The 23,780-nt window shown below is 35.1% G+C and overlaps 1 protein-coding gene and 1 long non-coding RNA gene across 4 annotated transcripts; one reads left to right on the top strand and one right to left on the bottom strand.

The window, feature by feature from the left end:
- Positions 1 to 194: 194 nt before the first annotated feature.
- On the top strand, positions 195 to 23,204 carry LOC100749045. Of its 3 annotated transcripts, XM_012383575.3 has the most exons (11): positions 196 to 384; positions 18,661 to 18,736; positions 19,067 to 19,309; positions 19,739 to 20,322; positions 20,511 to 20,811; positions 20,953 to 21,454; positions 21,686 to 21,844; positions 21,914 to 22,089; positions 22,217 to 22,423; positions 22,523 to 22,546; positions 22,686 to 23,204. In XM_012383575.3, the coding sequence occupies exons 3-11, from the start codon at positions 19,195 to 19,197 to the stop codon at positions 22,763 to 22,765; spliced, it is 2,148 nt and encodes a 715-aa protein (XP_012238998.1). In that variant the 5' UTR covers positions 196 to 384; positions 18,661 to 18,736; positions 19,067 to 19,194; the 3' UTR covers positions 22,766 to 23,204. The 3 variants fall into 3 exon arrangements, with proteins under 3 accessions (XP_012239000.1, XP_012238998.1, XP_024222137.1); XM_012383577.3 differs by lacking the exon at positions 18,661 to 18,736 and having other exon boundaries at positions 195 to 384; positions 22,686 to 22,765; XM_024366369.2 differs by lacking the exon at positions 22,523 to 22,546.
- LOC112212546 lies at positions 3,917 to 6,130 on the bottom strand. Its single transcript, XR_004461385.1, has 2 exons — positions 5,538 to 6,130; positions 3,917 to 5,470 (listed from the first exon to the last, which is right to left on the bottom strand). It is a non-coding gene; the product is annotated as an uncharacterized LOC112212546 (long non-coding RNA).
- Positions 23,205 to 23,780: the final 576 nt, after the last annotated feature.

Below are 23,780 nucleotides of genomic sequence, written 5' to 3'. Positions count from 1 at the left end.
TATTGACAACAAAGGAACTCTCCCCGCACAGGAACAGTAATAAAAACTTAACTCGCGGTGGTATCTTTATTTACAAACGAATTCCATCGCTTGACAGCATAACCAGGGATATGCCGAAGGTGCACGAAAGGTATTGCAAAGGTGGGCTGATGCTAGAGAGCACTCGCATTGACGTTTACGCGCGGAGAAGCGCGAGCCGGTGTGCAAGGGAGTCGTGGTCGTGGAACAAACCGGGACGCAACAGTCGCTCACCAGACTTCGTACTGGAACCATCGTGGAAGGTATCATTTCGCTCTTTCGTGACATTTCATGATTCAAGCCTGGGATACCTGTTACGAACCTCATCAAACGGAACGATATCTTGATAGAGTTAAGCTGTCCGGGGTGAGTGATTCCATTCACGTTTTCTTTCATTACGATCGCGGAAAACTCGGTAGCCCGGGCAACAACCCTTCGATACACCGATCGAAGTATCTCGGTACACGCGTACGGCGACCGTTGATTCTCTCGTTCCACTCGGATCTATGTGACCCCGTTTTCATCTTAAATCATAGTCAATTGTTTTTAACGGACGACATCCTCCGTGGCGAATTTTTCGCCCACTATCGTGGCCCTTAAACACAGGTTTTCTACGTGTTTTTACACGATCTTCTGCTAGTTATCCAATTGTGAACCCAGAACATGGTTTAACTAATAGAAGTGTGACGAGCGTATGATTTATGTGTACGTATTTCCTCGTTTCACACGTGTGATTGGTTTTAACCAGTTAATGACTGATTTCTGTAAAAAGAATGTGTAATTATGTTATTATCGATTTTGGTACACTTTAGTGATGTGCTTGATGGTATGTCATAACTGGAAGTACAGAAATTTATGCGTACATAGTATATTATAAATATGTATAATAATATTACGCAATGTATAGTGGAGGACAAAAGAATATATGAAAATCGCCATAATTTTAGACAACAGAGTTATAATTGACGAGAACAATTAAATTGTGACGTATATATGTGGAATAAATGACTATTACCAGCATGGTAAAAAATTTAGAACAAAGTTAGCATTAATGTACTGTGATTATTATACACAAGTGTGACTTTTTCTTTTGTCCGTCATTGTATACCATCGTACATACATATATAGTATCATATTTATGTATTTATTGCCCCACCATGATGAATTTTCATTCCTTCAGTAAAGAAGTGCACTGATCGTCTTCTTTTTTCGTTACTTAATCAATTTATCTAAAATACATAATAAAGAGAATATAATAATAATGATTATAAGCTTAAATCCTGGACTCAAAAATTATCTAATTATTTTACATTCAATTATCAACTTATATAATATATTGGGTAAGAAATACGATACATTTTTCTTTAGGTAACTTCAATTGTTTACGATTATGACAATTATCCCGCCTTGGGTTTCGGTACAATAATCATAATTTGTGCAAGTCCATTTCGAATCGATTCGCGATAATTCGATTGAAATTCTACATAGCATTTCATTACGTACTGGTGAAATCGTACGAGTGAGTTTGATTAGGTTACAAGGAGAACTGTACTAGCTTCCACGTACGGCATTCATATTGTTTATAATCACTTTTTTCTGTCACGAGTACACACGAGCATGCCTTTACTCATTTACGTACAAGTCATAGGAGTCACGAGTTGATGATTTCTTATCGATCGAAATTTCCATAATGCTTAATGGCAGAGATTGCTCGATAACCAAACTAAGGATATTTATGCAATTTCATAACAAGAGACAAAAGAATAAAAAATTACGATGATTTTGATTGCGAGTAATTTAATCGAGACTCTCTTGGATAGCTGGATATTTAATAAGAGTATGACTTGCCGAGTTACCAACGATACGAATAACAATGAGCCGACATTATGAATAACGTGTATCAAAATGTCCATGAAAATGATCCTGCAAATACATTTGTTCTGCACGTGTTATTCTTTTTTAAGCTATGATGAAGTCTCACATTTATTTTCTCCTTTTATATATTCATGTTCTTTCTGAAACAGACATTTTATTGGAATTAATTTATAAAATCAATAAGAATAAAGAAATTAGTAAGTACAAAGAACAGTAAATACTGAATTAGGTTATAAATACCTTACTTGTAAATAAGGTTAAGTTGGTATCTTTTTTAATTTATTTCTTCTTTTTATCTCATGGGGTTAGGTTATTTACGTCTTTCTGTGATCCTTAAATCGACTGATGCGTCAAAACTATTGTAATTATAGCGTGAAACGTATCAGTTAACAGAATTCGTAGAAACCAGTTCCATTCTTTTTATAAAGATGATATCGTGGTCGATATTTATTCGTTCTAATTGAATCTTTGCGCTATAACGATGCAAATAGCATGTCACATTGAATCACTTGGGATACATCTTTAGAAAATTGTATACATACAGTGCTATCGGCAATATCAACATATGTAGAAGTAATTAGTAACGTTACTATAATTACAGTTTCACATCGATAACAATCGATTCTATTTCTAAAACATGCGGACTTACAGAAGAAAACTTCATTCTACATTTTCAACGTATTTTCTCATGTAGACCAATCCCCTGCCGATTGTCTGCTTCTGCATAGTTAAGAGTAGACAAAGTCCACGTATACATGATACCTATAATTCACGCTCAATCTTTTAAATAATTTGATGTATTTGGTTATTCTTGATTTTCGACATATTTTGAGTCATAGAATCTCGAATATAGGACTACGGGGTTACGTCTCATGTGAAGGAGATTTGTTCGACAGAAGTTGAAATTCGATCGCGTCGTTAATAGTGGCGGAAGTTGAGAATTTCGAAACGAAATTTAAAAAAAGAGCCGCCACTAGTCTCGCTTCTTTGTTCTCTTGAAATTACGTTCTAACCTTTGTGATTTCGTATCGACCGCGGAGGGGAGTATATTCGGTTCCAACAGATGAAAAAGTCGCTTTAGGGACACGCTGGAGGACCATCAAGTTCCTCGTCACGGAAATCGTCAGAAATATCAAGGACAGAAAACACGAGCCGCCGCGACCAGCCGGAAATTAATTTAAAAAATGCGATTATCGTAGGAAAAATTATTCCGTTCCTCGAGACCGACGCCGGCAGCCACGTTCGACGGTTATTAATTAAATCTGGCTTACGCCATTGAACTTTTTGTCAATACCTTTCCCGTTAATTACGGGTCAGTTGTATCGAGCCGACTTTACTCTTACATTACGCCGTAACACCAAGTCGGATATCGTGAAATTTGTAAAAATACCGCTGTGGAATGTTCCAGTCTTGTTAGTAGGAATTATTAAATTCATGGAAATTTTATATCCGAGAACATCGAGTCGAAGAGGGTAACTGTGTTATCGTTACGCACGAATTTACAGTAGCTCGAGAGCAGACAATGGTTTTTGTGGAGAAATGAATAATACAGGGATTTACATTGAAAATCGTTCGATATAGTTAGAATATAATAACGAATTCTTGCAACGAATTTGAATAAAATAATAGCAAAGACTAATTGATTGCATTTAAAAATACTTACTAATAGCATCGATACCCAGAGGACTGTGTTATATTTTATTCATTGTCGAAGTGAGAGACAAAGATATTTGTAGTTGGAATATAGGAGTCAGAGGAGGAGTAAATATTCTCTATATTGTTAAATATATTTAAATATTTATTCTTTTGCGTTTCAAATAAGATGTTATTATTTGTTATGAGGTGAACATATATAGTTGTTTAATATTTTATATTTTATTGATTGTTATACGTGTAGTGAATTGGAGGTTTTAAGATAAACCAAACAATTAAAGAATGTAATATAATGTAAAACCGAAAATTCGCACAAATTCCGAGAGAGAAGGACTAAGTAAAATAAATAAAATAAAGAATAACAAACATATTTAAATATATATAATGTGATACATATAATGGTAACATTTCGTCGAGACAGGAATATTTATACAATACCATTAATTAATACCATTAATTAATGTATAATAAGTATTATTCCGAATAACTGCATCCAATTTAATTAAATTTTTAAGGAAATTTGGTTCTGCATCTTCTCAATCTGTTCCCAAAATTTTCTTAAGATCCTCTTTTAAATATCATATACTATTTGCGGTTTAATCTCTGAAAATATTTCTGTGTTTTATTTCTGCAGTAAACCAATTGTACGAGTAGTATTATCCCCTACTAATGAGAAATTTGTTTTGCTATAGACTTAAATGAACATGGTTTCGAGCTTTTTGTATTTTTAATTTTCCCTAAACATGAAAATTTTATCACGCAGTTCGGAAGGTTTTCAACGCAAGAAAATGAAAAACTAAATAATTACGAACTTGCAACCGACACACTTGGATTAAAATCGTTCTCGTTTTATTTGAGCGCGCGTGTATACGATCTCTCGGAGGTAAGGATATAAAAAAAGAATATATTTTATCGAACGAGCGCGTAATAGGGAAACTTTTATTAAACTTTTTCTTTAAAATATTTGTGGAGCAACTTATTAAACTCTCTTTTCAAACTGGTGCAAGTCTGAAGAGTTGTTTATTCGAGACCATCCCGACTTTCAGGGAATTCTTAATTCACGTCTCTTATACCTGCTACTAAAAGTGTAGGTCCTATTGGCTGGACACTTTAAATGTTTCTTCTAGCCGCCTTTGTTCCTTTCTTCCGGTTGTTGCCCGTGCTACCGGAAGAAAAGGAGATCTTGAAGCTTCGTCTTATTTATCAATAACATTTTCTTTCAAGTGTGTAATTCAATTATTATAATTAGTTATTATCGTTCTTCTCGCATCTATACGACCCGAAATAAAAATTATATTTCGATGGAAATATTAAATATTATCAAAATATAGATAATACTATATTAAATACTTGCTTTTCGTATTTAACACTTCATGGAAATGAAGAAAAATTCTATTCTTGTTTGATTCTTTCATCCCCTTTAAAATTTTCAGGTTACCTAGTCGTAATACTAAAATATTGAAGGCATTAAAAGTATCGACCGTCGTAAATAATTATACCTTCTGCATGTTTAGTCGTTTGCTTATAGATGACTATAATAATTTACGTTAGATTACCAAAATTCCAGGTATTTAATTTTATTTTATACTTTGCTTCCTCCGTAATAGAAATCGTTAGTAAAGTTCAATTGCATTAAAAGTTCCAAAACTGAGTAGTCTAATCCTAAATTGTCATGATACCCAGTAGCTTAACGACACACCAGTCGAAAGACTTAAAATCACATAATGTAAGTTTAACAAGGTCCAGCCACTACAGGCGTTAATTATCTCTTATATCCTCAGTGATAGGTCGAGTTGGCTGAGATCTAATTTCCGCTTAAACGGTCAGAGATATCGAATCCGTCGTAAGACGATGTACGTAATTTCTCAGATAGATGAAGACGAGCGTAGTCGCGTATCGACTACCGTTACCTATCAAAAACGCTCTACAAGAACAGTACGGTAAAATTCATTGTGCTCGAAGGCGTTGAGCGAACGTGATTTTACTTTTACCGTCGCGTGAGGGATGTAATCTTCGATCGAAGAAATTCTCTGTGAGTCCGGATTCGTTCGGATGACGATACACTATACGGGTTTCTTCCTCGTTTCTTTCCATCGTTGGTCGTCTTTCTCCTTATGCCTGTCCCGTTTTCTCGCTCGAACTCGCACGCGCAACGAGGAAGACTCGAGCATCGGCATGGTTCCGTTATCCGTGGTAAATACACGTCGAGCATCCTATACGTTTTGCCTCCGGTGAAAATAAACAATGTACGCGGCAGCGTACGTTACTGATCCGATCCATGCACACTATTGCACACACGGTGTGCGGTAAATCCAAGATTTCACCCGGAAATATAATAAGGTAGGATCGTTCGAGTCACTTAAGCTTCGACATTTTAACATTTAATATCGAACTTTGCGAACAATGACGAAATTTGTAGTTGTTTACGAAGGTATTCGAGCGCTTGTACCTTTCGCGAATACATCGTGCGTCCTATACGAAACATTTTGAAGTTTCATTAGCACTGTAACGAGATTCGACTGTTTTCGATTATATCAACGAAGTTTGAAATAAATGTGAAAATGTGTATATATGTATATTTGTAAAAGTTGCAAGATATTTATACGAAAAATGGTCTTATTAGGTTGTCCTAAAAATTTCTGTCATTTTGTAAGGAAATAACAGATGCGCGTCATTTTTTGTTTTATATTATTTTATTGAATTACGTATGATCCATTTTGTTTTATTACTACGAAATACTGTGCATCTATTATTTTCTTATAAAACGAAAGAAATTTTTGGAACAATGTAATACATATTAATAAGCTACGATATTTAATAGGATTATCTTTAGCAATAATTGTATGTCTAAGACCACTTTTCGTATAAATATCTTGCAACTTCTACAAGTATACATATATATACATTTTCAGATTTGTTTCAAATTTTACCATAAAAGGAATGCGAATTGCATTCATGGATTCGAGAGTCCTCCTTGTACTAACTTCGAGTACTATTCATCTTCCTATGATTATACAAGAACGTTTTAATATGCAAGATCATATGTTAGCAATTGTCAGAGAAGATATTGATTATTCCAACGTACTCTAACTATATTTTTCAACTATTTCTCGATGATAGACACGTAAGTATTTCGTAATGGAATCGATAAAATTCTAATTGAAGTCGTAAATCAGCGGCAACGATAACAGATTTGGGATCTATTCTCTCAAGGTCGTTTATTTATAGAAAAGCATAATAAAGGTGGCTGGAATATTTCAAGTTGGCTTGATTATATCGAGGAACTTGGTAAAATCAATCGAATAGCTAGCTATTGTGGGAAGCGCGTATAAGGAAAAGGACATAGTTTGATGCAGTTCGACAATAAACTTCATTCAAAAGCGGAAGTTCGTTTTCAAGTGGAACAATACCAGTAACCATATGTATCACTTTTATGCCAGCAAGTATCTGTAAACATACAACTTTTTAAATTAAATTACCTCACAGTGGCTGTGCGAAAGTACGACTATTTGAACACTTATCATAGAGAACTTTGACGAATATGCTTATTATACAAAACTTCTTGAAATTTCGTTACCACTGTAATGGAACACGTCTATCTTGATCGTATTGATAAAATTTGAAATAGCTTGAAATTTTCACCGTGACATATAATTAAAAAGTTGAAGAGAACGCGAAGATAAAAAATTTGTTAAGCAACAAGATGCTTCTATAGGGTTTGACAATTACAAATTCCAGTTTTATTGTTGTATATCAATCCTAAAATAATCAATTTGATCGGTTTATAATATGCTATTATACGTAGCTGTGCTACAAAGGGTACAATCGTTGCAGTTTGATAGAAACTTCCATTTCAAATATTCTCCTCTACCACCCCAAGCGAATTTCCTGTCAAGCTACGAACGCAATATAATCTCACTGCTCTCGTAACGCACCCTTTACACCATGTATAGACGACTATGCATGTACACGAATCCAAATTGCTTTGAGCAACAGTTACGATATTAGACCTCGAACGTAGTAGCTTGGATCCTTCTCAGGAGCCACAGGATCCACGTTCATTAGCGGCAAGGAAGATGTAGAACAGCGATACCAGACCTTAAAATCCTCGGCACAGACTAACACCATAAACACGATATTCGTCTCTCTATCCGGAATAACTGAACGACTGGTTTATCCTTGAGACCAGCGAAAGCTCTACTGAAACACGTAAACCGAGATCGAGCACGGTGGATCCGTTTGTCGAGCTCGGGAATCTATAGCGAGTGATGACGTTAGACGGAGGCGACGAGAGGTTGCTTTTCTTTTCGCTTCGTACACGGCTAGACGAACAAGAGTGAGAAAGAAAGAGCGAGAGAGAAAGAGAAGCACTAGTCGAGACAGATTTTACGATCGATTCGAATTACTCATTCGTGCTGTTGCACGACTCAACGCCTAATTCAACCCTATCATCTCGCAACTCCTCACCCCTGGACCACGGTTCCCTTTCTCTCTTCTCACCCCTCATCGGTGTTTCCCGCAACCCTTCGTCGATGCAAGAAACTACAGCCAGGGCTTTCGAGAGTATATTATGCAGATATGACAAGTACCGCTGCGACGTCTCCCTACATGGCGATTACACGTTTGATGCCCCTAGTTTTCAACGCAGCTGTTGCACGGCTGGCTTCCCGAGCATTGCCATAATCCTTCCGCGGATTTACATAGCAGCTCCAGCGAGTTCCTGATTACTGAGCTTTTAAGCGCGAGATGTGGTATTTGTCGATTGCCTGATTGTGTATGAAGACGATGGGATCGTTTAATTTTGATTATGAGTTCATTTCATTTGGAAAGTGTTTACAGATATTTGGATTCTATGGGGTAATTTAATTCGAAATGTTGAAGTCTTTACGGATATTTGGTGATACATATGTGTAAAGGTGTATAAAACGATTACCGCTGGTTCATTCGAAGGTAATGGAATTATCGGTAGTGTTACCGTATTTCAAAACGATGAATTACAGCTGTTTAGAAAAGTAGTCGAACGTTTAGTATAATCAAAAGGTACACGAATAGAGTTAATCGGATCGATCGTCACGATAAAAGTAAATTACAAAACTCGTTTAACGAATGTCTGACGAAATTATTCGTACACGCGATATAATATCGAAATTAAAAATCAGAGAACTTTAGAATTTCCGGTGGAAGCGAACTGCTTGCATCTCTCGTTATCTGGAAGATTTATGTAACGCTCGAAGTTCCGCCGACGTTGTAAATTCTTAATAGCGGGTTAATGAACAGTGGCGATTGTTTCTCCGGAGGTAACAAGCTTGAACAACATATAATTATCGTGTAACGTCTCGGCATATATTAATTAACACTTTCAATGCCATCAATACTTCAATGCCGGACTATGTTTAATATTTAGCTAAAACAACAATCATTAGACATGTCGTAAGTTTATTAATAAGAATTTCTCACAGTTTGAAGCTTTAAAAGTTCTAGAATTATAAAAATACATTCTCAGGTGTAAATTTTGTTTTATTAAAAAATGGCTTAAAATCGGTTATCTTTATCAGAGATGATAAATTATAAATATGTTACAAACTTATTAAAAATAATTCCTCGGTTTTCTAAACTTGAAAATCTCACGATTACAAGTCCTAAATTTTTAAATGTGAACCCTGTTCCGTTAAAAATAATTTTCACTGAATTGCTTCTGCTAGAAACGCTCTGGACTATCATTGCTATTAATTAACCAGCAGTAAATTAAAGATTAGGGAATAAATATATGGTGGGACACACGTGGATAACACCTGCACGCAATGGTGACCCTTCTGTGAGAAATATCATGCGTGTCCTTCCGCCCACGCTTCGCCCTAACACGACAACTTCAAGCTTCGGAATTGGGTTAATGAAATCATGGAAGCGGAAGGCCCGACAGTTCAGCCTCGTGCAGTGCTGTTAACTCTAAAGACTTAACATCGAACAAATTACCGTTGTCAAGGCTCCCTTACAAAAATAGCGTCTGAAATAATTTCGATTTTATTTCATATTTTTGTTCCCAAGCTTGACAGTTACAACACGCATTGCAATCTAATTTACATACAGAGCGTTCCAGGTTGTTGCAGTCAAAACTCTTCGGTATATTTTATGAGTATAGATCAGAAAAGGATATATTGTGTAAATATACTATATTTTGAAATATTTCATTTGACATACGAAATTTAAAGTCTTAAATTAAACTTGCAACTTTGAAAATTTTACTAATAATATTAGTTGAAATGTACGGGAGCATACAAGAGCACAAGCTTTAAAAGATCTATTTTTATGTAACATTTTTTTCCGATATGTACCCGTAAAATATATTGAGAAGGTTTGACAAACCTGGGATCTTCACATTGTGTATGTAAATAAAAAAAAATATTTCTACGTATCGATCCATTAATGTGACTGAAAACGTGTATTTTATAAAAGTACAAATAAACGTATTTTACGTAACTACAGAAATATGTAAAACATCAAAAAATGTACGTCTAGAATGGAACGTAATGAAAATTCGAAATTGCGTTCGCATTGAACGACAGTCTGAACAATAGTCTGAGTGCTGATCTAACAGAGTTCCGGTAGAGCACCAGGAAACCCCGTTGAACGTAGCGATATTCAGATTCCGAGTGAAAAAGTCATTTTCCTGGCTGGTGTTCTTGCACTGGTAAGACGTGCCATTACGAGATTGGACAACCGACAGACAGGGATGAATATGAATATCTATTGCGTGCTCTCTTGCAAAGATAATGGGTCGAACGAAGAGCACGAGTAAACGGCGATTTCCTGTTCGAGACAGGAAGTCGCTTTCTTTTACGATCCTTGAAAATCGTCGATGAGGAATGCGACGACTCTTCGTAAATATTACTGTAATTATTTGATCAACTTCGATGGATGTTTAAAGTGTCCCTTTATAACTCATAACTTCTTCTTTCTCTTTAAATTTTCGAATAAAATATATGCGAAAGATGACACGAGAATATTATAAATTTTGTTTTATCGGCTTTGCAATGATTCTCGGATTTTTATATCTCGGACTTTTCGGTTTAAGAAACAAAGAGGATTTGCCTTTTTTTAAAAAAGGATAACGTTTTAAGAAGATTCGACATGAAATTGAAACAGAAAGTCAGGCATAACAATAAGAACTTTCTCACCTTTTATCGAGGTATGTGAGATATTTTTTGCTACTAGGGAAATACAATTAGGTCGTAAACGACCGTAGAGACGCAGCAGGGTTAATATTACAGAAGATTCTTATGCGTAGAATATGATATAATCTTGTTAAAGAGTTAGTGAAGTTTTTTTTCAACGTGTATTTTACGAACAACGTTTTTCTTAATTATCCATGGTACGCAAGATTTATGTGAAAAAATTTAATTAATCCTGAATATTTATTGCCACGGTGTATGCTCCGTACCTTTCTGTGCAAAGAAAATTTTAAGGGAATGCGTGAAACGTGGCGACGCAATTAGGGAGACAATGTGAGAAATTTATCTGACAATAATGATAGCCCGCTGCAAGATTGTTAAAAAATTCACCCTCTTAAAAGCTCGAAGCTTCTAGCGTCTTGAAAACACGGCTTCTTTCGAAGTGTATAAAATTCTGGAGAAAGGAACGCAACAAGGAAACATTCCACGACGAAGAATTTAGTTGCATCAATGGTATCCTATAAACAGAAATAAATTTTTTAAAAGCGTGTCTCGTATTTTTGATCGAAGTAAATGGCTCATTGTACATTAATGATATTTATCATACTACTTTTTGTATGACATTGGTAATACTATACTGTTACTATTTTAATCTCCGTGATGTAAAGAGACGAAAGTATTTATTACATTTATGTATTCGTAACGAGGTCCCGAGGGAATGAACGCGATAATTATAGTCGCATCAAACGTAAGGTTAGATTTCAAGGTGCACACAGCGAACGTTGACGTAATCGACAACCTGTTCCCGATGACGTAAGGAACTAGTCGTACGGAGGTCACGCAGATACCGTAACTCAAGAAAAATCTTCGTCTATGTATCCATTTCCGAAAAAAAATTTTATTCTCCCAGTTTCTTCATTTGGAGTGATTTCTAATTAGTTCGTCATTAATCTGTATACTTTGATAAAACTCATATACAGTTACTTTAAAGCAGTCAAAGTCACGATATTATAGAAATTACGAGCAAGAGGTTTTCTCGTAATATTTTATTTTTCATTTTCTTCTTTTTAATTAATCTGAATTACAGGAAGGATAGAAATATTATGATTAATGCCAACAATGTGATATTGTTCGAGCTGGAAATGGATAGTGGAGCTGTAACTGTAAAGTACGATATTCAATCACGCTATATTTGTTGTATACGCATAATCACGACCGTTTCCGTTCTCCGTAATGCGGACCAGCAAAGTATTAAACGAATCCCGACCGCTTAAAAGGCGACGTTCGCACGCAACTATTTATAGCCGGGATGTATATATTTGCATTATTTGCAATGGAAAAGAATGACCGGTGTAAATTACAGTGTGAACAGTTTACGCACGTGACGAGCTTGATGATCTGCGTGAAACTCCTTAAGTATCCTTAAGAAACATCATGCATCGCCAATTAGAATTATTTACACCATATTTGGCACACGTACCTCTCATCACTTGCACTACTTTCTCTTTCTATCCTATTATGGATATAGAAGCGATAGATCAGTACCAATCATTCAAGATATAAGCGTAAATTATAGACGTGACTTGCAAGTATCAATCTAAACTTGTTGACAAAAAGTTGTCATTTTCTAATTATCTAATTCTTTATTACGCGGTGCTTATTCATGTAGAAACATGAATGAGCATCTCTGAATGCGTTTACTTACTGGCATTGATAACTTTTTTACGCTAAAAGTTCTCGCTTACACTCTCGCTTAAAAGTTCAAAACGTGCTATGATTTCAAAAGAAACAAAGAGGCGGAAGAGTCATCCTTAAACAAATATCTTGTTTACGATATTTTATAATATCGAAGCTGTAATTAATTACATTTAAAAATAATGCTCGTAATTATATTATTTTTATTTTTCAGAAAAATGTACGAAAGAACTTTCTTTCGCTTTAAAAGCAAAGGATGCTGCAAACTTCGCCAAATGTATATACATACTACCATTCTGTTTCAATGGGAAAATTTTGTCCGATCGAATCATAACTACAAAAAGGACATTTTCTATAAATTATATATGTTAAACATTAAGAAGATTTTGATAGAAATGCGATAATTTTATTATTGATTATTTACTTCGTTATAGGTTCTCGTAAAAAGTTTTCCACTAAACTTTTCATTCTGCGGTGTTGTACGTAAGTGCGGCAAGCTTGTTACTCCGAAAAACTACTCCCTCGCAATAGGACGAGTGGAACGATCATTATGATCTTATCAGAAACGGCAAACGAGCCAGCGTACGAGCAATTTGTACAGTTATCGCGAATCTGGACTAGACATCGACAGCCAACAAATTTCACGGTGCACTTTCTGCTCGGTGATGTTTCAGCCGCGGCCTTTGAAAACATACGAATATGTGTAGAAGCAGTTTGTAGCTAGAACGAAAACATTCGAAGCTTCCATGACCTGTTGTTAACCCAGTTAGACTTGCCATTCCAGTGCACGCACTCGTTACAGGCTCCGCCGCGTTTATTCCATATTCGAAAGCTGATTGCAAGATAATCGAAATACGGATCTACTGTCATAGAATCGTAATTGACACGAAGTGGAGCACTCGAAGGACAGGCTCTAGCTAGGAAGAGAGACGCTTGTCGTTGTAACTGGCGGAGACACTTCGAGAATGCCAGTCTCCGTCGCCAGTAAGCGTCGCGTCGCGTCGCGTCGCGTCGGTGGAATTAAAGTCCAAGATTTCTTCGAATCGATTGGATAAACAAGTAAATTTGCTTAGCCGTTTCACTGTTTACGTGGGTTTGGAAGCTAACAAGGAGATAGCAAAAAGCGCAAAATCTCCAATGATTTGGCTATGTGCATGCTTTTAGGCTGATGGTAAAAGAGCCCCTAAAGTATTTGAATGCGTGACTCTTTGTTTTCAAGAAATTAATAAGCATTTTTTATACTTTATTTTGTATATTCCTTTAATATTAATATTATTTTTTTTTTAATATTAAAGCCTTACAATCTATTTTGATAAATTTTTGATTATTTTTTTCATTTTAGTACCGATTTAGAGCTGATCTAGTTCTGATATTATTATAGTACTCCCGCGTGTTCTAATGAAAACGTTTAAAACGTAAGAAATTGCCGCACCAAGAACATAATTTCTCGAAGGCGAAGCGCCATGCACTGAAATCCTGTTGGGGCTGTTTCACCATCAACCTGAAGTATCGAACGCACATACAGCCAACTCGTGCAAGATTTCTCAGTTCTCGCCATCTCCTTGTGGATATGAAACAAAGGGAGATTGGGGTTTAACGACTGTTTCAAGGCTGTAGGAAGAAATAGCTTTCTGTGTTTAAATATTTGTGGTTAACAACGTCGACGGCCACGGTGGTGGTCATCGGTGACGCACGTTACTAAATTTTTTAATATGCTTGAAACGATTAAAACGAGACAAATTTCACGGACCAAAGTGAAGACATTAGATCAGAAATTAGACAAAATTGGGAAAAGTTACCAAATTACATAATTATCAATTGGAAATGTGATTATAGATATTTGAAAGTTGAAATGTGAATTGTGTATTTTCCAGGTATTAGATTATATGCTTTGATGTAGATTTCTGTCGAACGCAACATTTGCGTACTTTATTTCATGAAACAAAAACTCATTTGCGTGAGAGAAACACAATAGCGTTGTAACGCGCAAGAGGAAAAGGGGTAGAAAATAGCCTTTAGCTTCACACGGCTTAATAATAATCGAGCTGTCAGATGTAAAAGCGAATTCCGTCCGATAAAACTGTACGGCAGTCGCTCTACTTCGTGCAATAATTCACTCATGTCTTCTTTGCGAATTGTCGAATGACTTTCTCGATAATATACAAATGATTCATTTTCTTCGAATACGTGACTTCTCATTCTTCTTTGGAGAAGATATTTTTATGATTTTCTCCTTCTTCGTCGATGAATATTCCTTATTAATCTTCCAAGATTTTGTAATATAAATTTCTCGAATTTTTAAGTCTATTACGATAATATTTTTGAGTATAATTTCTTCTCTTTTATCGATGAATATTTCTCGTTATAGTTGTTTATTTGGATTTCAGCCTCACAGCCTATTGCATAGTAGCTCGTAGATATCCACTACATATATCGTACATTATAATATAAATATTTACATACATCGATACACGTTCAGACGTATACCCGACACAGCAGATACACGCTGTAATGTACTAATTTAATTTTTATTACGACTCGACTAGCATTAATTTTCTTATTTTCATGATCTTTCGTACAAAGTGGAATATGTTTCTTATTTCCTCCACGCTCCTAGTATTTAATAATTCTGAGAATTCTTTTTCCCTAACTGTTCGTGCACAACAAGTACTGACAGTACTGACAGCAATATTCCTCATTAAATTTTCCAAGATTTTACAATATAAATTTCTCTTGTACACGCATCATGGTGATATTTATTAGAATAATTTTAGTATCAATTTTCTATTGATATTTCCAACGTTAAAATAAACTTCACGGTCGTATATTCGTACGAACACAGATTCAGCTAGGTCCCAAAATACACCGGTATTATTGTCGATCGATGACCGCGTTATCTCATCCGCGAACGTTATATCAATTTATTGCTAAATAGTATTTATTTGTCCGATAGAGAAAGCATTGTACAGTGTATTCTAGTATCAATTTCGATCTATCGTTTCGTTAACATAGTCTTGCATTAAATCGCTGTAAAAATTTGTTGTGCCTGTATGAATGATTGTCTGTATGAAATCTACAGGAGGTTGGCATGATAAGCGATATTTCCTATTTTTTACGAGCAGCAACTTCAACGTAGCATGCTATTAGTCAATTTTGTATTATCCACGTTATCCATATAGAATTTAGTTTCGGACCTAAACATGTATTTGTTCATTCTTTTCAAAATTTCCAAAATATTGTACGTAATAACATTAAAATATTAGATATTGAAATATTGATCGTCTTACTAATTAACTATATCCTTTGCTTCTACGAAATGTCGACTTATTAGTTATTTTTCAAAGAATTATATCTTTGAACCTAACAGATCTTTTAATTATAAAATAACATTAATGTCAAAAAGTGAGCAAAAATGTGCTTGATACATGTTTCTCTTGTGACTTTCAATATGTAAGGGTGTTAAACGTTTATCAACGTCCGATGCTGTTTTCATCGATTACTGTAAACTAATACGTTTGCTAATCGGTCTACGACTTCCTGATTTTCTGGGTCACATGGGGTGAGTCAGCTAATCTGCTGTTATGAATCAATATCCTAGAAACTAGACGTGACACCAGACACATTTTTTATGAAGAAAGAATTAGATGTCTTGGAAATCAATTTCTAAACAAGCAAGCTTGTTAAAGTTAAATTGATTGGGGATTCACTGTGTGACACAAGTGGGACGTGAGAAGGTGAATTAAGGTAAATTAATCGAATTTTAAATTTGACGGAAAGGAGAAATAAATCGGAGAGAAAAGAAATTCGTTAATTTATATTTTTTTCCGTGTTTTAAATCTTTTCTTATAACGTAACGTTTTCTTACATCATTGCGATTATGTTAGTAACATTTAAAATCTATTTGAGTATCTGTATAGAAGCTGCAAGATATTTATTGTGAACATATATTTAATCAAAGATTCGTATATAGTATAAATAGCCATCTTAAACGTAAATGTTAAAGACAGCCCCTCCACTGACGAGAAAAACATAAATAAACAAATCATAGATTTTTGCCTATCTCTATCAATGATAAAAAATATAACTTAAAGTGCAAAGAAAAATATATAAAAATACCTAGATAAAGAATCAATTGAATTACTTTTAAAATTACCTATTCAAGATGACAAATCTGCCTTGTTACCAAAAAGTAGACGGGCCAGAAATTGAAGGAAAGCGGGGACTGCATAATTGAAGCTATATAACTATCGCGGTAATTCTCGTTTCCTTCTCGAAGGCATTAAGACGGTCACTAACTGGTGGTAACATCCGCGAGGGAGGACAATGATTGAACGAAACGGACGGATGTTTAATTGTGAAGAGCCATGTAAGAGGACGAATGAAAGCGAGCTAGGTGACGAGGTATGCCGTCATCGTCTGATTTCTTCGTGATGATGACGTCTCCCTGTAATCGAAAGATCACTCCGATAATGCTAATTATATACGTGTCTCTTGCTGATCGTTCTTTCTCTCTTTCGCTCGAAAGCGAAAACCTTACTGAACAGGTTCGTGGAACAAGCAAACGGTGAAAGATTATGAATCTCATAGTACAGTGAATTCTACAATTATCAGATCGTTCTGGAATAGCGAAGAAGATACGATACAAGTTCTCATCCAACTTCTTCTCTTTTACGAATGCTTTCAAAAATATGAATTTACATTGAAGTTCGCGGTCTATTCATGAATTAGATTAAATTCGATGAAAATCTGTTGCGACCATATTGTATCTGTTCACCTAAATAATTCCACCCTGTCGTCACAGTGTTCAATAGCATATCTCTAATAAATTCACGTACAGTTGCATGAAATATGGGTCTCGAGCGTGTTGCATCGGTCATTGTTGGCTACATGGCATTACATGGAATGGAAGATATGTAACTATTGATTATATATATATATAAAAAACTATCCATAACTATATAAGTGTGTGTGTGTGTGTGTCGCATGATACAATATGATAGTTCTATGCATCTTATCTAACAAGTTTTGAAACATGATATTGGAAACGTTTGAAAACTTTGGTTGTTACATTCGGAACGAATGGAAATCTTCAGGAGATATAGAGTTCTCAAAAGCAAGGAAATGCAATATGGAACGTGTAGTAATGCGATCAGAACGATGAGAACCTTCGTCGCGAGGGTCAGTTCTCGTAAACCCGACGAAAATAAGGAAGTTGCGGATTACGAGACGTTTGTACTGGCGAAAATTGAGAATTACGTGAGAACGTCGGTCTTGAGAAAAGTAGGTTACGCATAGAAATTTGCACCATCCTGCTAAAACTAAGTGTTCGTTTTTACTAGATATTTCACAGATAATCTAGAAGACTAATCTTTTGACAGAATGACAAAATTACGAGCAATTAAGAAATCCCACAAATTATTGAAAAAATTATTACGTTCAATGATAAACGTTATACTTGATGATTTAGAGGCACGCGGTATTTATAATTCCATTCTTGTTCGCAAGCAATAAATTGAATAAATCGTGTCTTCATAATTGTAAAACACAAACTGTTTTCCTTTAGTAAGTAATTAATAGTTTCTATTTATCGCAGATAATATTCTTTGTCTGTTTAATAAAATTACAATATATTCCATCAAACAGATTTCGGGTAATACACCATACAAACGTATAATACACAGATCACGTAATGAACCCTCTCATATACACACGGAAGATACAGATCAAGATAGTATCTCCTTTTATCAATAAAGGAAGCGGTTCCTCGATGAGACCAAAGAATTGATATCCTGGTCGTCCTTTTCTTTATTTAGTCCTCGTTCATAACTCATAACTTATGAACGACGAGTTTCTACTGCGGCCTCTTTGATCGCTTTCGTGCTTCGTGTAAGAGAAGAGAAGAACTCTTGTGTATGGTCGTACAATCGAGCGGTCGGTTATTTGTATGTGAAACTTGTGTCACGATCGTCTGGCCCATGCCATCTTTGGAATGGAGTGTAATTTGCGAGTCCAGGAACGCATCCGGAAGAGTTCATAAGATTGAAGATAAATAACCGTTGTCGAAGCACTATTTAGGGGAGAGTCTGAATGGAATGGATGAAAACCATAATAAAACCATAAAAATATAAAACCATAAACAAAAATAATAATTACTATTAATTAAAAATAATCACTATTAATAATAATTTACTTATGTCAAATATTTAACTCGATTTATTCATTTATAATTTCTCTGATACTCTGATTCCAGCATCCGAGGTATTTATAAGGTAGAGCACCGGAAGTTGAGCGTTCTAACGGACGGCGTTCCGCCACATCTCGATGTAGTGAGTTCAGTTTGACTACTATCTCGTATACTAGATCCACGATGATCTGTGCAATTGCACATTTTTACTAGAGGATTGAAAAATCAAAAAAACGAATCGTAAAGCCGCTATTTCATTTCCGTTTAAAATGAATTGCTTATTGCTTCTTGAAAATAAATTGGTCTGTTCCGTTCAAAATAAATTGATCATTGCCCCATGGAATATTCGTACAATAGCGTATGGTTAAGGTTCTAGGTCTATAACTTTTCAACTTATGAAACAAAATGCGTAATTAAAATTGTATTTGCTAAATGCCTTCATAATAAACAAAAGTTTCTCTTTTTGATTTAGACATACGTAAAAGTGGACTAATAAAAATGGAAATTAAAGGAGGGTCATCGGCATAATAGACGACCATAGGTCGTCAATCTTGAATCGTTTGTACCTGCTTTTAAGAGAAACTTTATAATATATATAAAATGTCGATCACGGCGTCCACGGAGAGAATGGACACAACCAAGGACCTGCCCAAGAAGAAGTTTATTAACATCAATCTTCTCTCGTTGAAGCTACTGTTATTCCTCTTTTTTGGAGGTACATATAGAATAAATATCATGATTGGAGAACTTTATGAGAAGCGGACCAAATAGTGCAATTATTATGGAATTTGTATTTATTTTGTAAATATAAAAGAAACAAAATTCTTTAAAAGAATTTAAGTAGAATGTATTAATTAATTTTCTGCATTTTGTTGACAAAAAAAATAATTTATTATTCCATCTGTCCAAGAAAAATAATAATATAATAGAGAATAAAAATAAAGTAAAGGAAATAATAAGATAGATATGATCAATGTTATCGAAGATTTCAGAACAGATACAAATAATGATCTTGCAATCTTACCTTTGAAAGAATAATAGATATATTTGGGTTAAGATACATATATTGCGATATTTATTCATATCTAATAAAGAAATATTGAAATATTTGCCACCAATATTGATGTCATAATTATCTTTTTAGGAATGGGATGTCTCTTCCCTTTTCTTCCTTTACACATGACTGAAATGGGATTGAGCATCGACCAGATCCGAATGATCTCAATAATCTCGCCAGCAGTCGCGATATTAGGGCCTCTGTTTGCCGCTCCAATCGCAGATAAGTTAGCAGGTCATCAAGGAAGAGGCGACAAAACTTCAACTGGTCGTTACCTCAGGGTGATGATTGCCATTGCCTGCTTCCTCTCTGCCATTTTCTATGCTTTTCTTCTATTGATTCCTACAGCTGATCGCATTGAACCTCCAAGAGAAAGAAAACCTGATCTAAAGTTTAGCTGCGATCAAACAGGAGCGGTGGTGTTGCAAGAAAGATGCAAAGATGATATTTCTTGCCACAGATGGTCTGACGAAACCAGAGTTGGCCCATTGCTTCTGGAAGGATGCAATTATGCTTGTTACCCTATAGGATCAAAACGATGGGATTCCGACGATAACGATGGTTCCACTACTTCTGGAACGACCAATTCCGATGTTATTGTTCTAGATGGCAGTGGCGAAACAACGGTGATTCCTCTCGAGAGTGAAATATACGCCCAGCTAAATGTGCAGGTAAAAAGCTGAACCAAGTGCCAAGGAATAAAAGATAATTTTGGTAATATACGATTGATTGAGACGACATATTGAGTTTCAAAATTGCACACTTATAAAGAATAAAGAATGTGATTTATTGTGCCCATTCCCTGTAGTTCTCAACTGTATAAAGATAGAGTAATTTAAATATATGAAATATGTTGCAGGAACAAGAAGAAACGAAAAAAACGCGAAGATTCACCATGCCTGAAAGCGAACCACCTCATTTATGTTTTAAAGAGGGTGATAGTGTTGTTTGTCATGTTTACACCAAATATTCAGGCAATTTAGCTATAAATGCTACTCTGAAACAAGCCTTGAACAATGAAAGTGATCGAGATTGGTGTGCATATCCTCTGGCTGAGTACTTTGCTTGTCGTATACCTCCTGAACTTGAAACCAGAATGGCAGAAGTTTATCAGAGTTGTTCCATTGAATGTAGCTTAGCTGATCCATACACTCTTCCAGGTAATACTACTCTTTATTACACTATTAGTAGACTGAGGATATTTATATTTAAAGAGATGAAAGCTAAATTGAAACTTGTTTGACTCACTAATATTATAACAAGTTTGAATATAAAATATAAGTAATATATATTAATTCCAGATAGCGTCCTCATAGAGAGCCAATGCCAACAGACAGAAGATTGGACCCACCTAGTATTCTGGACATATTTAGCTATTCGATCAGCTGCAGACATTTTCCCAACAACGGCTGTAGCTCTGATCGATGCAGCAGTTGTAATAGCCACCAGAGAAACATCCTGTGGACGCGGAGACGTAGGACGACAGTTGGCCTTCGGTTCGCTTGGCTTTGCCATCTTCGGTCCTCTAACCGGCTATTTATGCACTCTTATAGAAAATTTGAACTCTTTCTATTATTTGCCAATCGGTATACACGTGGTTATGATGCTTTTGGCAGCCTTGGTAGCTCTTTGTGCGAACGGGATGCCTCTCAGTCCACCGGAATGGTGGTGGCATACTAGAAGTGGCATGTTAGCACTTCCCATGAGCGCCATCAAGAGATACGGTAGTGAAACTGTCGCTCTAGTAATTGTACTGATCATTATGGGGACTTTCTGGAGCGCCATGGATAGTTATCTACCTTTGTAAGAGTCATTGCGTAGTCGTTTCATGTTGTTGTTAGAGTACAGTTACAGTAAATGTATGTTCCGACGAACTGTCGTCATGATGAATACGTAAAACAATCAAATATATAGATAGGTTCTTATGAATATAGAAACTCGTGAAAGTATTCAAACAGTTGTAAATATCTTTTAAGGGATAGTTAAAATCATATAAGATGTTTTTAGATCATACTGACAGAATATTCTTTTTAGACATCTACAAAAGTTAGGAGCTGACGAACTTCCCATTAGTGTAGCTATGACAGTCGGAGCTGTTCCAGCGTTTCTATTTCTTTGGAAATCTGAACATTTAGTTGACTACTGTGGTCACAGTAACCTTCTCATCACTGCCTTCACTGTGTATATTATTAGGTAGGTAAGTTTTTTATATAATAAAATTTCTCTTGTAATTCACATATTTTAAAAAATTGAAAATATTAGGTTTACTGGTTTAAGCCTCGTAGCAGAACCTTGGTGGTCTCTAATTTTCGAGGCTCTTGAAGTATTCACGCTAGGTATCATGTGGGTTACTGCCATTCTTTACCTACGACATCTCGTCCCGCGTCACTTGACTGTGACTGCTCAAGCATTACCTGTGATTGCGCATTTCTGCGTTGGTATGCATTCTGAATGCAATTTTAAGATTATACTCGATGAATTCATACACGCAATTTAGTAATTTCAATATTCATCCATGTGTCATTGTATATTGTGGTAATGAACGTTTTTAATAATTCATTTCAGGTCGATGCATCGGAGCCGTGGTTGGTGCTTACATCAACGTCAACGAGTCTGACATCGTTGGCTCGTTAAGATTCGTTTACCGTTGTATGGCCGTCGCTGCTGCGGCTGTTGCCGGTTTATACTTCGTCCTATATCACGGCCTATTAAAACCGCGATGTCATGCACACACCATACAAGGCCCACGACAACCCCCCACTATCGTACAGGGTAAGTGGCGTTTTGATGATTTATATGTATAATTAACAATAATATTTAATTAATATTATGACTGATAATTTGAACTAACTATTCAATTTATCATGCAAGCTGCTATTAAGGAATATGAATTAAGTGAGTAGTTTTCCAATATTAATTTATTGATTCTATATTATCGTTACATTATATTACATTCCCAATGTTTGATGATTTTTTTATTAATATGTCTTATTAATATATCTTATTACTCTTTTTTTTATTGCTGTTTTTTTAGCGATGAATGGAAATGGAAATTACACACCACTCAGGGTTTATCACAACGGTATGGGTAGAAAAGGTCAATTCCGCTATTGAAGAGTTAAAGAATGAGGAAAAAGAGTGTTTAACGACACTATAAATGTCATGTTACGGTGCTAGTGATTAGACTGTCGTTGTTGTTGCAATTAAAAACAAAAGATTGTCATTGTTATACGACATATGTATGGAAAGTGCGTTTATCAGTGCTCAGCCTTTAACATTTCTTTACTTTCTATCCAAACTCTTACGACGAAATTGTCAACTCTTTGATACTATCATTAATTTTCTTTTATACAAGCAATTTCTAAGAATTAATTTGCTCAAGTGTACTTCAAAATGTCGAAGCGAGATTTTACATTTGTCAATACCAAAATGAAATTAGAGAATTAGAAGGTAGAAGTACTCAGATTATGAGTGAAGCATTTTGAAATCACATTTGCTTTAGTTATCTTCTTAATTTTTATACATTTATAATTGTACGATTACAATTTCTTTTGATAAAAAAAATAGAATTACTTTATATATTTTTTTTTTAATTAAAAGACTCATATTTTCATGCTTATTTTTTTAATGTAAAGAACAAATTTTAAAAAATTACCTACTTAATTTTTGAGTACTTGTATCTAAACTATCAATGAATAGTAATATTGCCGGATCATTACTACTCTAAGTGTAACATCTGTAATGCTTTTTCATCGTCTCAATCTTTGTATCCTTCATAGGTACACAAGTGATATATTAATATCGCGGAAAAGTTACGAATTCGTTTCGTAACTCTGTTGCGTTTCAATTCTTTGTATACTTGACTGCGATCACGTAGGTGTTACGTGTTCATAATGTATTTATAAGAAAAAATTTCTACAGACTTGTTGTATGTATCTACTGAAAAATATTTGCCTCCATGTGTAGGGTATAAGACTTTAACTGAAAGATAAAAGAAAGTAATATATTGATTTTTGGGGTCGAAATGTGTATACACACAGACGACAAAAAATAAATGAAATTAAGCAAAATCTAAGCTTTTAAATTCAAGATGCAATTGAAATCGAACAAAGAAAGAATACCAATTTTC

This window comes from Bombus impatiens, unplaced genomic scaffold (genome assembly GCF_000188095.3).
Source record: "Bombus impatiens unplaced genomic scaffold, BIMP_2.2 scf_0217, whole genome shotgun sequence".
In the NCBI taxonomy this organism is placed as follows: domain Eukaryota; kingdom Metazoa; phylum Arthropoda; class Insecta; order Hymenoptera; family Apidae; genus Bombus; species Bombus impatiens.
This window is presented reverse-complemented; position numbering and strand designations above follow the sequence as displayed.